Here is a 16,382-nt window from a genome sequence, read left to right on the forward strand (position 1 = left end):
AGGTTCAATGGATGACGTCAAACTTTTCAAAGCCAATGTGCCACACTTACACCACATTTTCCACCCAATTGCGAGAGAACCAATCCTGTCGTAGCAGGTTTAACATTGCACTCTAAATAAAGGGGGTACATCTTAATGGAATACACGCATTTAAGATAACTTTCTCAATTCAACTTAAAGTTCCCAAACATATCTCCTTAGAAACACCCACGTTTTTACATGCAGACGTTGTGATGGATCCCTTAGTTGTGGCTCAGATTTGTTCCTGTTTCTCTATTTTGAAAGTGGTACAATTTTGCATGATTTCAATCCTTTTTGTGAAAAAGTGGTGAAGACCTACATGTAGCTACTACATAAGATTATGTTGAAACAGTGAAATTCTTTTGTGACAAATTTTTGGAACAAGTGGAATGTGAATATAGTAGAATACTATGGAGCAGATGAGTAAATTTGATAATGTTCAAGATATAATCAGGATTAATATTTGTACATTATTATGTATTCCTGGATACAATGAAAAACATAGTTTTGTATATTATCCAGGCTGATCATATGCAAGTTAGTGCAAAAGAGACAAATAAACAGTATAGAGTGCAGCTAAAGATAAAGTACAGATTAAAAAGAATAAAAGAAGCTGATCTCAAATCTGGTGGTACTTCAGTTAAAATAATGTTTCTGGCAGAATCCATACAAAAATACAATTAACATAACAGTAATTCAATTTTGGTTGTTGAATGATAAATCACGCATTAAAATATCAAAGATGGGCATTTTATCTAATATAAAAATGGTATTTACAGTAAAGATACATTTTTAAGTTAAAACCCATAAATCAAAAATTGTATCTACAAACATAAACATAGATTTAACTATATGGGGGAAGGAAGCAGTATATATATATACACACATATATAATTTCAAAAAACAAAAACAAGATTATGGAGACAAAGTAAACAATCATGAGAACTGTAAATCACAGACATCTACGTAGACTGAAATTTTATTTGAAGCAATGCAACAAATTTAACAAAAACAAATTTCAAATGTTTATGTTGCACTTGTGAGAACAAACTCTGATACATGAAACATTTGAAATAAGTCTGCTGTTTGCTACGCAATGAATCTGATATGTAACAATAAGAAATGTAATTAATGGATCATATTTAAATCGCAAGAGGAACTGTGTGGAATATTAAATGCATACTCACCAGTGACTATGGCATAGTTGGGTGACTCCAAGACAGCTCCATAGAACTGAATGATATTTCTGTGGCTAAGGACACTGAGAATTTCTGCCTAGATTTTTTATAAATCACAAAAGTATACAAGTCATACATTTACAAACAATAATAGTATTTTAATGTAAATCAAACTGATAAAGTGGGTATTATAATTTCACTGTAGGACTCCTACACAAAAGTTACACATTTAAAAATTATAAAATATTAGAATTAAATATAATGACTACATCAAAAGCCACAGGCTAACAGTGCAAATTGAAAAAAGCTATGACCACATTGTGTGAATCATTTTCTCCCATAACAAATTTCACTAAATTTAAATGAGAAAAGGAGATCCATCAAATCTATTAACCATTTTTTTGTGTTAATACCTAGCATCAGAAAAGATTGAAGAATTAGGAAGGCAAGGGAATATTTTTCATAATGTGTTGTCAACTTTGTCTTACTACTTATGTTCTGCCATCTGATGATTGCAGTTATTTGTCAAAGCTGTTGGTTATATTTCTGCATAAAATATTTCCCCGTGTTTCTCTCTGCATCTTTCTTCACAACATTTATTGTGAGTTCTCCATGAATAAAATATGTCATGAATGCTAACCCAAATTATCACATTAAGCATGATCGGGCTTCCACAATTCCTTTCATCCTCACGAAGTAACACAAGCACAATAAAACTCTTGAACAAAACATGCCTATAGCAAAACCACAACAACACCATATACTTGAAACAGAAAAATCATGATCATTTGTTAGATTTGACAACTTCAGAAAGAAAACAAATAAACATGATCCAAGTATATCTGACTGCGGTAAAACTTTAACACAACAATACAGCCACATAGTTACAAAGCATACATTTACATTGCCGGGGAGAGTAGTTTCACCAGTAGTCAATCTGAAACTGCAAGTAGATGTGGCAACATTTTAGGGGAATATTCAACATAATGTGATGATTATTAAGAAATAACGTTTGCCTGCATTCATGTTTAAGAATCTCTGTAATCTGGAGAATTACATAAAAGTTAAACAGACAAAAATACCAACGAGGTTGTTGCAATAAAGATGGTTATTGTGTCCCCAAAATTAGCCCGATTATGATTATTCATGACTATTCTCTTGAAAACATAAAAACAGGGGTAAGAGTCAAAAGGGAAAGCAGTTTGGACTTTACCTCGTTTTCTATCTTTAGCAATTTCTTGACAGCCACCTCTTTGCTTTGAGACAGCCATGTAGCTCGGTAAACACTACCGAAGCTTCCCCCTCCACAATTTTCATGAAATTGTAAATCATCGAACTTGATTTGTAAAAATGATGGACTGAGGGGCAACATTGCATAATGACTTGGCCAAAATCTGAAAAATAGAAAGTGATCAGTAAAGTAAATTGCCACTGAAATCGCTCAGTTTACAACCAAACTATCGTAAATTATCTTTTCGTTCGGGATAATTACCTCGCAAAAGGATTAATAATGTGTCTGTTGCGCGTTGCAGGGCTCGATTAGGAAAACTTTGTTCTGAACGTCAACTATAAAAACTATGAACTGCGTTTCTCCCTTCAAAGTTGCAATGCTTTTGCTCGACGAAGGGGGCTTCACTGAGAAGGGACTTCACTTGCAAAGTACTCTGTGGTGCCGTGGATGCAGTTATATCAGTGCAAGCGCTGGCATCCCCCCCAAATACAGGAGGAGCTGTGGTCTCAGGTCATCGCCCTCAGCCGCCGGGCATTTCCAACCTTCAGACGTCTAGCAGCGCCGCCGGGACGACTGGCCGGCTCGGCTCGGCTCGCGCCGGGTATGGTGGTGTCAGCTCGCGGGCTGGCCATTGGCCATTGGCCATGGAACGCCCGGCACACGAGCAGAGATCATGGAGCGGAGCGGGAGCTCTATGATCTTTGGGCACGAGCCCCCACTGACACGGGGCGCGCGCAGAGAGAGCCCTGGAGCGCGAGCCCGGCGGCTGCCACCAAAGATACTCGAGCAAGATCTTTGGCTGCCACCACTCGCGGGCACAGAGCCCAGGACCACGAGCAAAGATTATAGAGCTGAGCACGAGCTCAGCGGCATAACCGCGCCAGACCGAGTCGTTGCCTCCTATTCTATGTGCACTCCCACTGCCGTGACATTATTGCAAAATAAAACACTTGCAAAGAACCGGCTGCATAAAAGAAAATGCCGCTTTCTTGGAAATTGGACTAGAAGTTAAAAACAAATATTTCTATAGATAGGGAGACGCCTTTTCGTGAAGGTGCTCACGTGAAATTGGGGGGAGGGAGGTAAAGTGATCGGGTCCCCGACCAAAGCGACGACACGCAGGACAACACCGAAAGTTGGCAGAAGTCACCACTAACTCACTGCAGCCCAGCCTTCCCGTTCAGCTGCAATCATTGGGATTGCACAAGACTGCGGCAAGAACAGGCAACAATCGCACGAACTTCGTTTGGGTCTGCCTCACACTTCCGGGCCTAACTAAACGCAAAAGACGTGGGCTTTGCACGGAAAGAGGGAGAGCGAGGGGGGGTGGACGAGACACCGGCGCTCTTACCTCCGCTGTACTTGCCCTAGACCTGCGAATGGGAACGAAAACAAGGGGAGGGAGCAGGGACGGTGATCCTGTGAAAACGATGACTGACCCGCCGAAGACTCCCAGCATGTAAAATCCGCCCCTTCCAGTGTGGGAGGGAGCGCCTCCAGTCCTGCAGCCGGCCAAGCAACTGGTGGCGCTGCTCTCCTTAAATTGCCAGCTTTGAGGGCGTTGTGACATCTTTTGGAAAACTCCTGCTTAGGAGTAGATAAACACAAAATGTTGGAGTAACATCGGTACCGGCAGCATCTCTGGAGAGAAGGAATGGGTGACATTTCGTGTCGAGACCCTTCTTCAGACCTGCTCTTTGGCTTAAACGTTGCGCTTATGTTACAACGTATCATTATGAACTGGTGAATTGCTAAGGGTCTTTGGCTAGGTTCGGACAAGGTGCACTCATTCTTGGATTTTTTTAACATCTCTATATCGACTGAAAAATTCAGGATCAGGAGAAGTTATGTTTCCTTTATGTTATTTCTCCCTTTTCCAGTCTGAAGAAGTGTTCCGAACCCAAACGTCGTCTACCCATTCCTTTGCCAAATACTCTGCATAACCTGCTTTGTGTTTTGCTCATTTTATTTCTGCCATTCTGCTATTCGAATTTGTTACTATCATCTAGCTCCATGCATTATACAGAGCCATTTGAAATAAAGCTATTATAAAAATAATTTTCAATTAGTTAATGCAGAAAACTCAAACTTCAAACAACAAAAGAATCCTCAAACTTCCAACCACAATTAGGAAATATTTGACATATTAAAAAGGTAAAGTGAGGATTTATTAGAATGGTTTTTATATAGTTTAATAGTTGTAGATCACATAGAAATTATTAATATAAAAAATATTTCATAGAATGAAAGACCTCAAAATTACAATTTGAGTCTGTTTATAATTTTTTTTCCCAGGCAATTACATTTAACCCTGCATTTTCATCTTTATGTATTATCCATTTCCACACTGAAGGTTACAACATAAATGCTGGACACTCCAGCATCTTGTCAGGTAGTATATTTTAAATCTAAGTCAACAAAATAATCTGAAGAAGGGTCTCGACCCGAAACGTCGCCCACTCCTTCTCTCCAGAGATGCTGCCTCACCCGCTGAGTTACTCCTGCATTTTGTGTCTACCTTCAATTTAAACCAGCATCTGCAGTTCTTCCTTACACAATATAATAAATGGATTGTGTTTGTGTGGAACTGGGTCAATCAATTTATATGTGTGCGCTCTCATAAGTAAACAAAAATAAGATAAATACAAACGCCGGATATCTTTAAAAAATGCTGGACACTTAATCAGGCAGCATCTGTGGAAAGAAAAAAAGTTAACATTTCAGGTCCAGAACCTATTTTAAATATCTCTTTAAAATATATTTTTTACCTTTTTGCTCCAAGGAGAAAACCAAAAAGCCCTCCAATATATTTATATTATTAAAACCTTCATTTCTGAAACACTTCTCAATTCTTTTTTGTATTTTCACTTCTTCCTAAAGTGTTGTCCAGAAAATGATGTGATGCTCCACGTGGAACCAAATTGAAATTTTGCATAATTTCCTACATTTGTAATATGACCTAATCAAGCTTAGGATGTCATACATTCTATCCAATTGAATTTTCCCTTCTTAGTTCATCAGGATCAAGGATGCACTCCAATTCTGAGGTACTAATGTGGAGGGATATGGGTCAAGGTGCAGGCAAGTGGGACTAGCTCAGTTAGGCAGCTTGGTTGGCAAGGGCAAGTTGGCCGAAGGGCTCATTTCCATCATGTATAGTACTATGACTGTACTTCAAGTATGCTCTTAGAGCCATATAATGGAATAAAGGAGTTCTTATAGTTCTGTGACTCTATGACAGTACCTCAGTTGCACTCTTCGAGGGCCCATATAATTGAATACAGGATGTCTTATTTCCTTACAAATAAAAATTACCATTTGCCCTTTCAATTGTTTGCTGCATCTGCATATTGGCCTTCGGTGATATTTCTACAATTATGAACATAGCTATATGAACATCAACACAACCCAAACTTTCACATGTGCATATATTCAAATGGGCAGACTTGTATTGTACAATATATTTCATCTGACACATAGTTGTCCGCTCACTAACATGTCTGTCTCCTCTTAAGCCAAAATGTGATTCCTGCAAAAAGTTGCTATATCAATCAGACAGGCACCAAATCCCTAGAAGCTTTGCAGGAGAAGGAGATAGTGGATCCTGTCTGATGATTCTCTGAGCAGAATATCAGTTACTTTGCTGAATGCCTCATCACCTGAACTCTCTAAAAAGGACCAAGACCTTGCTTAACTGAGGTTAGAAGGGTCCCCCACATCAGATTCTTCCGGCAAAGCTGGAGTTTCAATTCCACTATTGTTCTCTTTAATGGCTGTTTAGTTTATTATTGTCACGTGTACAGAGGTACTGTGAAAAGCTTTTTTGTTGTATGCTATCCAGTCAAAGACTATACATGATTACAGTGTATATATAAAGAATAAATGGTACAACAATTATCGATTAAAGATAGTTCAAAGGTCTCCCATGAGGTAGGTGGGATCTAGAAAGAGATGCATTGATCTTGACGTTCGTTGCAAGCAACTACATCACACAAGACTTTGTGCTCTATGGATTGCACTGAGGGATGCTATTAGAGACAAATAGCAAATGCTGCTAAATGATCACCTCAGAGAAAAAAAAACATTGGTCTTCCTGAAACTCCCAGTGCAAAGAGTTATCTGCAACCAAATTCTGCCGATTGACACATTCCAAGGGTCAGAAGGGACATTCTGAAACTTGGTGCTATGGCAGGGTGTAGGGATCCTCCCACACTCAAACACTAAAGGACTGGACCCTGTGTACTAACCTTTCAAACATCACTGGTTGGGTTGAAACATCAGTGACATGTTGACATATTGTAAATATATGAAATTAATGTAATGATGTGCTTGGTATGTCAAATTAAGGCAGTGCCATGTGCTGATAGTATTTCTGGATAACTGCATATTTTATTAATATAGATAGGTCTGCTCCAAAGAAAGCTCAAGTTATAGAAAATTGTGTTTCAAAGACAATTGTGCTATATGGGGGATAAGAGGATTGGAGGCTAAAAAGCACTTCAGACTCACAATGTTATTTTTCCCTCAGGATTTTCAAAAATAAAGGAATTTTCAATAGCAATAAATGTATTTTTGTTACTGTACGCTAAAATACTAAAGGCTGCATGTTACATTGGCTAATAGAGTATCATTGCACAAGTATCAATAGATGCAATTGCTTATCAATCTTTGGTTAAAGTAGCAGTCATGTTCTCAAGAAACAATTATTCTGATTACTTCAAGAAAGTTCCATGGAAACAGGTTTCCCCCCACTTGGTGAAGACCACGGTTAGGTGCTGTTTAGATCAAAAACAGCTTTTTTCCCCCTGCTTGTCAATTTCCTAAGTAACATTTAAATGGTTTCTAGTTTACGAGCAAAATTGCATAATAACCAATTCAGCAAAATGTTCCCTAATTCGTCACTTACGTTATATCCAATTTGTATTATGTAAACATGCATTATAGCACAACTATCTGTATATTACTTCTAATTATGCCTACTATGTCCTGTGTGCTGAAGCAAAGCAAGAATTTCATTGTCCTATCAGGGACACATGACAATAAGCTCACTTGAACTTGAACTTGAATTCAACATGATCTGATTTTATTAATCAATCCCCTGCATGGGATCTTTTCAATTACTTCCAAAGATCCAAACACATTGTTTTTGTACTGGTTCCCCCTGAAGTATTCTAGTATGCACATTCTCAAAAATGCCAGTAGATTACTCAAAAAAAAATCTGCCAATTCTGCTCATTTTTCTTTTCTAACATACTACATTGAAGATTCCATATTTTTCTCACTACTAATATTGAGAAGATATAAATGATGATATGGTCTTTTTTTTATAAAGGAAGCTCTCACCTCTTTGATTTACTTAGTATCCCAAAAATATGTATAAACATATAAAAGAGGTAACGCAAGTTCTTGCCCTTAATTAACATAAAATTAAGTGCAAGAAACTCAGCATCGTTATGCAGCAGACAATGGAATTCATAGAGTTGATTCCCGCTGATGAATAGCTGAACTACTTTGTACCCACCAGTTTACACAAAATCCAGATATGGCAGCTGCATTTTGTAAAAAGCTAAGCTTTTATTTGACTTAGAACAACACATTGCAGTAATCAGTTTGTGTTTACATTAGATCCATTTACTGTACAATTAAGAACATTTATAGATAATTCAGGGAATTGAAAGCTAACTGTATAGCAAAAATGCAGTTTTTTAAATGACCAATCTTTAAACATGCATTAAATTAAAATAAGAAATACTTTTGGCACCATATCATTTCTAGAACTGTCATGGAAAATGACATTAAGCAAGAGTTCTTTTTACTATTTACACTTGCTTAATAGTGCTAAAACAAATAATCAGCACTCAGGGTTTCCTACAGAATCTGAAGCTGTGTGGTTCTGTCACAACAACATGATTATTAGAAAATTTTCGGGCGCCTGGGGATGATTCTCTAAGTGAAGGAGAAGGAATTGATTGAAATTTCAGAAAGCAAATCGAGTGTACACTGAATACACATTATCGCTTTCAAATTAAATTCTGACCACTTAAAATTCATTTTTTTTAAAAAGTACAACATACAAAAGATATGGTATCAGTGGGGTGCTCAAAATTATTTAGCTGTGTTTTGCTTAATTAGTGTGCTACTGACAAGAACAGCAGGCTCTTGCAACATGCTGTTGAGAGCTACAAGGACTAACATCTTGAATGAAGTGCCTTATGAGCAAACAGAAAATGCTTAGGTTTAATAACAAACAAAATTGTAGTTGAAACAATCAAGTCTTACTTATAGTATTGAAATCCAAAAGAGTTACCCCAAAATGGTGGAATATCTTAAATTTAATCTTGTGCGATTTGTGCTATTTTCCAAGTTTAAGTTTAAAATTTAAAAAAATTACAAATACATCTTAAAAGCAACAAACTGCAGAAATATTTAATGTTTGTGCTCTCAACAAATATTAGAGGACCTTCTTATCGTTGTGCTTGGGTGAATACACAGAATATTTCTCAGCACAAATCCTTATGCTTTGCAGCATAAGGATTTGGATAAAACATGAATCCTTTTGCTAATCATCCAATTCTTAATAAAGTGTTTTATAAAGATTTATTTTTTGGTAAAACATGTTATAAATTCCCATTTTGTAAGAGGCAGTTACAGGAGCTGTAACAACCAAGTTCAATCTCAAAGGTCTTTCTATTGGGGAGAAGACAGCTACAATACAGCCTCATTTCAATATTAATAATCCTTAATACCATAAACAATAGAATGCCCATTATGCTTGTATAAATAATTTATTTTATGGCAGTGCAATAGTGGAAGGTAGCTTATTAGGACCGGCGTGGCTCCAATCTCTGAGATAATTGTGATAAAGTCCTCTGATTGTCAATTACATTAAGCTGTCGTACATATGTACGCACATCCTGATGATTCTTGTTTGAAAGTGATGCATCTGGATCTGACGGAGGGAGAAATATTATTAACATAAATTATTAAATATTTAGTTAAACAATTAGAATCAACAAATTCAAGAAACAACATAGCTTTTTAAAATGAAAAACATGACAGACTCCAATAAACAAATTTTATACTTGTGAAATACTCTGCAGGACAGCAATGGACTTTTCTATCTGTATCTTCCGGTGTTCTTATAGACAATACAAGATTGCTGGTTCCTTTCACTATGCACAGAACAGTGCACACTATTCACTTAATACAAACAGTCTATTCGCTGGAAAATTGTCACAGTGCTTGCCAGAACGAAGAAAAATTGATGTAGTGCTTGCCAGAATGGAAATGGAGCAAAGAGGTCCTTCTGCAGTTGTACAGGGCCCTAGTGAGACCACACCTGGAGTATTGTGTGCAGTTTTGGTCCCCTAATTTGAGGAGGGACATTCTTGCTATTGAGGGAGTGCAGCGGAGGTTTACAAGGTTAATTCCCGGGATGGCGGGATTGTCATATGCTGAGAGAATGGAGCAGCTGGGCTTGTACATTCTGGAGTTTAGAAAGATGAGAGAGGATCTCATTGAAACATATAAGATTGTTAAGGGCTTGGACACGCAAGAGGCAGGAAACATGATCCCGATGTTGGGGGAGTCCAGAACCAGGGGCCACAGTTTAAGAATAAGGAGTAAGCCATTTGGAAAGGAGACGAGGAAACACTTTTTCTCACAGAGAGTGGTGGGTCTGTGGAATTCTCTGCCTCAGAGGGCGGTGGAGGCAGATTCTCTGGATGCTTTCAAGAGAAAGCTAGATAGGGCTCTTAAAAATAGTGGAGTCAGGGGATATAGGGAGCAGGCAGGAACGGGGTACTGATTGGGGATGATCAGCCATGATCACATTGAATGGCGGTGCTGGCTCGAAGGGCAGAATGGCCTACTCCTGCACCTATTGTCTATTGTCTATTGAAATGAATGAATGTAGAAGAACCGCACTGCTCAGATCAGAGTAATTATTTCAATTTAGAGTGTCCTAATTATGCTTAAAAAATATTTAACAAAGGACTGTTCATTGACTGCCTGAAGCTAATGTATGATTTTAAATAAGGTTTCAATATGGATATCTGTGTCAAACCAGAAATCTACAGGAACTTTATATGTCTTGGTCCTAAAATGCTTATTCTCACCTAAATTTATTTTCCTACATGCCACAGATTACGTAGTAACTCTGTGCCATGTGTTTTCTGTTATTGCCTCCAAGGAATAGTTTAGATTGTCACCCACAGCCATCACCAAATCAATCCCCAATAAGCAAGTTACTTGACAGCTCTTGTTCGGCAACAATTACATGACAAACATATTCAAACAAGGGCCAACCATGAAAATAGTTTGGCCTCTTGTAATGTATTTGGACAGGCTGGCAGGTCCACTTAACATCTATCTGATGTGTACCCAAAATGAAAATCACTCTTAAACACACGCGTTAAAATTTTGACTGGGCAATAAGATAAATATTGGTCTTGTGGTTCACAAATTAAGTTGAATAACTCATCAGAGTTATACGGCACAGGAACAGGCATTTGATTAACAAGGACCTGACTGCATCAATCAGATTTACCTCTTGCATCCCCATCAATTGTCCCCCCACCCAATTCACCTGCTTCCTATGTACAGTTCATAACTTAATAATTTACAGCATTGGGAGAGACTTCCACATCCATCAGAGAGAATGGTAGAAGCAGAAAGCTGGCACTCTTTAATGTATCTGCCAATTAATAAGAAGCAGGGTAAAGGGGCTGTAAGATGAATTGGTGTTGTACAGGATTATGTTACTTTTGCTAACGTTGTGAACTAATTATAATGATAGGGGACAAGTACTTTGATTCATGCATATTTATAGTGTAAGCAGACATTTCTCTAGTCCAGCCAGTCCTCAGTAAAAGAAAGCAGATAACATTCTATTAAAAAAAATACCCTCAATAAGAAACCAAATCTTTTAACCGGAATGCTAAATTTCAATAATTCAGAACAGGTCAAATTGTGTTTTACAATAATTAGAACATTGGAATCCCAAATAGGTATAGGTTATATCAATCATTTGACTACACTAATAACATAGTGAAGAGGATGCCTGATCAAGTGGAAAAAAAATCAATGGAAGGATAGTACATTTCTGGATTTCTCAGAACATTCTCAGAAATGTTCAAGTTTGAATGAAATTCAACAACTGTGGATACAAAAATTGCATAATACCCAACATTCGATTAATATTAACACATTACAGACTTACTGAAAGGCTGGCTTCGACAGTATCTGGCTGATCTTACTGTGTTGCCAATCATATGCTGAAAGAGAAAAATGTAGTGAATTAAATTACTAAAACACTAATGAGAAGCCAGTGCGACTTCATCAACTTCACCACCAATTTTCATCCTGCACTCAAATTTACTTGAACCATCTCTGACACCTCCCTCCCCTTTCTTGATCTCACAGTCTCCATCACAAGAAATAGACTATTGACTGATGTCTATTACAAACCCACTAACTCCCACAACTATCTTGACTACACTTCTTCCCAGCCTGCTTCCTGCAAAGACTTTATCCCCTACTCCCAATTCCTCCGTCTACGCCACATCTACGTCCTAGATGAAGTGTTCCATACTAGAACATTTGAGATGTCCTCATTCTTTAGGGAACAGGGCTTCCCCTTCCCCATCATAAATGAGGCCCTCACTCATGTCTCCTCGGTACCCCACAGTTCCGCCCTTGCTCCCCCTCCCCCTAATCGCAACAGAGACAGAGTCCTCCTAGTCCTTACCTTCCACCCCATCAGCCGTCACATACAACACATAATCCTTCAAAATTTCCACCACCTCCAACGGCGTCCCACCACCAGCCACATTTTCCCATCTCCACCCCTTTCCGCCTTCCGCAGAGATCGTTCCCTCCGCAACTCCCTGGTTAACTCATCCCTTCCCACCAAACCATTGACTCGCTGGATGAAAGTCGGGCCCAACTTCAACGCCTTCAAAATCACGGATCGCAAGTTCAGGACAAAACATGGTATGTACTGTAGGACGTTTATTTAACATCTTATCTGGTTTTTGGTGTAATTTAATTTTAATTTGATGATGCAAAATATGTTATTTAGGCCCCGATGTCGGCCGTGTCTTGCCTGCCGGCTGTGAGTGTGAGCAAAATCATGGCGGCAGCCACAATCCAATCTATGTATCGTAATCCACAAACATCCACTCTCAAGATAATCAAATTCATTATTTTTTGCACAATCATGTCATAAGAACATCTAAATTATCTATATTTTGTGTTATTGTCTATCCATGATCAATATTTTCATACTAAATATCGTAATAAAACTTCCTCAGTACATAGTTTTTAGTCAAATATTTAGTATGAAAATATTGATCATGGATAGACAATTAAATAAAATATAGATAATTTTTATGACATGTTCTTATGACATGATTGTGCAAAAAAAAGATTTTGAATATCTTGAGAGTGGATGTTTGTAGATGTTTGTGGAACACATGTCTGTGTAAAACGGCTCTAGCCTGCTGTAGTGTTATAAACCAACAGAATAAAATTAATGGAAATTAAACATTCAATTCCTTTGATTTGGCATAGAAATTCATAACAAAGTGAGATTAAAAAATCGTTATATCGTGAATTCTTGTGTGAATGGGATCAGTTTTTTTATTTGGATACTTTTGCTATTTAAAACATTTTTTCAGCCTTTTCTTAAGAATGGGATAGATGTTTAGACCTAGTAATTACATTTAGATTAATTTAATTGATTTGATGACACTGAGCTTTTTGTTGGGTATTTACTATTTGTTTTAACGTTTAACTTGTGTTAGGCATTTTCTTGAACAAAATCATTACTACTTTTTTTTCTAAAACTGCAAATAAAAACTTGTTTCCACTTAATGCTGTTGTGTTTTTTTTCTTTACATTTTTCAGATGCCTCCGAAGAAAAAATGCAAAATTTTCAATCCAAATGCCCAGCTAGAGCTCACCTTGAAGTGAATTTCTCTGTCATGCCCGAGTCTAAGAGGGATCTTAAAAATGGACACATCTTGTACTTTGGAATAAGTCGGTCTGAATGGGAAAGTAATGGCCAGAAAAGCATGTCATGCGTGGTTTGAAGAGCAAAATCTTGTAGTTTACAATGCCAAAATTGAAAAGTTGAGGAAAAACAAGGTGTACAGAGTTGCTTATTGGTTGCAGTCTGAGAATTATGATGATGCTACTGATTATGATATGTCAATGTACCAGCTAGCAGCTGATCTTCTCCATGAAGACTTGGTCTTTTGCTAGAAATTGTATTTTCTTTACCTGTCTGTTACGGACTTACAGCATATAATACAATAATATTAAAGTTCTGATCTTGAGAATATCACATTTTTCAATTTTCAAGGCAGTCTGGGTGTTCATCACTATTTCCGTCACAACGGTTAATTTTGTAATTAGCTACAATTAGGTAATAAACTAATTATATACTTTAATTTCAGGTCATCCAAGATGATGTATCATATTTGTTTCAGAATGCTTCAATCTATAATGACTGAAAATTTCATTCAGTTCTCTTAATTTTTAAGAAAGTCATGGGCTTTTATGTCAATTGACTGTCCTCGATCACAGCTTTTGTGTTAAGTTAATGGAAAAGCAATAGGGAACAAGATGCTAATTTCCGAGTATGAAAATTACCATAACTTTTTTAATACTGATGATATGAAAGTGAATTGGGTATCAAATGAAAGTTCTCTTTATGCTTTATCTGATGCGATAAATTACAGGCTTGATTTTTACCATCTCAAAATTTTGTAACATCCCCAGTCTTTGTCTGTGGAAAGAATGCCCACATTCAGAGCAAAGGGAGCATTTGGACAAGTGGACTGGGATTTCACCAATAGATTATGTATTTGATTGTCATTTTGAATCAAATACATAAACCATGGCTGTTTATTGCTCTATTAAGTTGTTACAATACCAGCTGCAAGAAATAATGAATACAAAATAACCTGAAGGAGGAACTCAGTTTGTTCAAGCAGCGACTTTGGGGAGAAATCGCAGACAACTAATTTCCCTCCACAGATGCTGCCTGACCTGCTGAGCTCCTCCAGAAATTCATTTTTTATTCAGGATTTCAACATCTGCATTGCTGGTACTTTGGGTCAAGAATTCCAGGATATTCCCAAGACTGTAAGTTTCTTCAATAAACAGACTACTGCAATTCAAGGCATGGGCTCACACCACCTACTGAAGAGGAATTGGGGAAAGAGCAATATAAGAACGCATATCGCTCTGTTTCCCATGCGGCTCTGGGACTCTCTGAATGTAAATATTGGCTAAATTAAAGACACCATAAAATAGAGGATCCCTGCACTTGTCAGAATTGCTTAACCCTTGTCAGCTGAACTTTACAGGCTTTGATTGGCACCAGCCAGTCTAGGCTCAGAATGATATGCAGGATGGTAAGGGGTCCAGGTGTTCTCCATGTTTCTCTTAAATTGATAACATGTATAGTGGTTTTGCAAACTAACCTTAAATGCATCATTTCTATTGGGTCGCTGCAAAAGCATTATAAATAGTATAAATATTGTTGCAAGATGGTCATCCTGTTAATTGATGATTGGTCGAACTGTTGAGCCTTGGAGAAATTGTTTGATTCCCAGGGCACATGTTTCAATGTTTGTTCTTGTAAGCTTCCTTTGAGAGCTTTCTTTCCTATACAATGTATGAACTGTTGTATTATTGGGTTAGGAGAATGCCTGTTATGTATGGGGTTAATCGATATCTGTAATTGGATTATTAAGAGACCACCCCTCAGCCCCGCACAACTCCATACGGCTCCGGCGATCGAAGTGGGACCGGCCCTGCGAGGCCGTACGGCTCAAGCGATCACGTTAGGTCGCGCTCGCTGCAAGCAGTCGCATGCTGGTGGGATAGGCCCTTTATTCATTCATTCATTGAGGAACAAGTTCTCGGCTAATGACTCCTCTTCAGTGTGGAAGGGCTTGAAAGAAATCACCAGCTACAAGAGGAAATACCCCGCTCTTTGGACAATCGTCAGCTGTCAATGACCTGAACGAGTTCTACTGCAGGTTTGATAGACAGAAACATAACCCCGGTACCCCCTCCCCAATCACCACTTCACACCTACTTACAGCCTGACTCCAGTCTGCAAAGACTGGACCCTTCCCCACCCACTCCTCCCCAATCACCACTTCACACCCACTTATAGCCCAACTCCAGTCTGCAAAGAGTGGGCCCTCCTCCACTACCCATCGCCTCCTTGCTGCCCAACATCAGTCTGGCCACTTCTCCATCACTAACAATAGAAATTGATGATTTGGAAAAGCTATTCAGGAGAGTAGAGTAAAGCCGGAAATCTCCAGGACCGGACAATGTTTCCCCCTCTACCCTCAAGCTCTGTGCCGAACAACTGGCACCAGTCTACACAGACATTTTCAATCAGTCCCTGCAAACCTGTCCCTGCCTGTATCAAAGTCTCCACCATTGTTCCCGTACACCAACAAGCCCAGGATTACTGGTCTTAATGACTACAGGCCTCTCGCACTCTTGAAAGACTTTTGCTGGCCCACCTGAAAAATATCACAAACCCCCTGCTGGACCCCCTGCAGTTTGCAGACTGGGCCAATAGATCAGTGGATGACACAGTCAACCTAGGCCTGCACTTCATCCTCCAGCATCTAGACTGCCAAGGGATCTATGCAAGGATTTTGTTTGTGGATTTTAGCTCTGCATTCAACACCATTGTGCCAGAGCTACTACATTCCAAACTCTCTCAGTTGACTGTGCCTGAACCCCTCTGTCAGTGGATCACCAACTTCCTGACAGACAGGAAGCAGCATGTGAGGCTGGGAAAGCACATCTCGGACCCGCTGACCCTCAGCAAGGCTGCGTACTCTCCCCGCTCCTTTACTCTCTTTTACACCAATGAATGCACCTCCACAAACTCCTCTGTCAAGCTTCTCAAGTTT

The 16,382-nt window shown here is 38.5% G+C and overlaps 2 protein-coding genes across 10 annotated transcripts in view; both read right to left on the minus strand.

Annotated features, from left to right (window-relative positions):
- Positions 1–3,969, minus strand: part of map3k20 (mitogen-activated protein kinase kinase kinase 20) — a 124,838-nt gene extending 120,869 nt beyond the window's left edge. The window contains exons 1-4 of one of the 5 annotated variants that reach the window (XM_033023939.1): positions 3,782–3,960; positions 2,692–2,863; positions 2,413–2,593; positions 1,209–1,296 (exon numbers count right to left, since the gene is read on the minus strand). In XM_033023939.1, coding sequence (XP_032879830.1) covers positions 1,209–1,296; positions 2,413–2,571 — 247 coding nt within the window. In that variant the 5' untranslated portion in view covers positions 2,572–2,593; positions 2,692–2,863; positions 3,782–3,960. Of the gene's footprint in view, positions 1–1,208; positions 1,297–2,412; positions 2,594–2,691; positions 3,167–3,781 lie in introns of those variants that run through there. The other 4 variants (XM_033023937.1, XM_033023938.1, XM_033023940.1 and 1 more) reach the window with 4 other exon arrangements.
- Positions 3,970–7,989: 4,020 nt separating this feature from the next.
- The window catches only part of rapgef4 (Rap guanine nucleotide exchange factor 4), a 205,784-nt gene continuing 197,391 nt past the window's right edge, over positions 7,990–16,382 (minus strand). For all 5 annotated transcript variants that reach the window (XM_033023947.1, XM_033023946.1, XM_033023945.1 and 2 more), the window contains 2 exons: positions 11,651–11,705; positions 7,990–9,379 (listed from right to left, as the gene is read on the minus strand). In XM_033023947.1, coding sequence (XP_032879838.1) covers positions 9,252–9,379; positions 11,651–11,705 — 183 coding nt within the window. In that variant the 3' untranslated portion in view covers positions 7,990–9,251. The remainder of the gene's footprint in view (positions 9,380–11,650; positions 11,706–16,382) is intronic.

The sequence above is a fragment of the Amblyraja radiata genome, chromosome 7, assembly GCF_010909765.2.
Source record: "Amblyraja radiata isolate CabotCenter1 chromosome 7, sAmbRad1.1.pri, whole genome shotgun sequence".
Classification (NCBI taxonomy): domain Eukaryota; kingdom Metazoa; phylum Chordata; class Chondrichthyes; order Rajiformes; family Rajidae; genus Amblyraja; species Amblyraja radiata.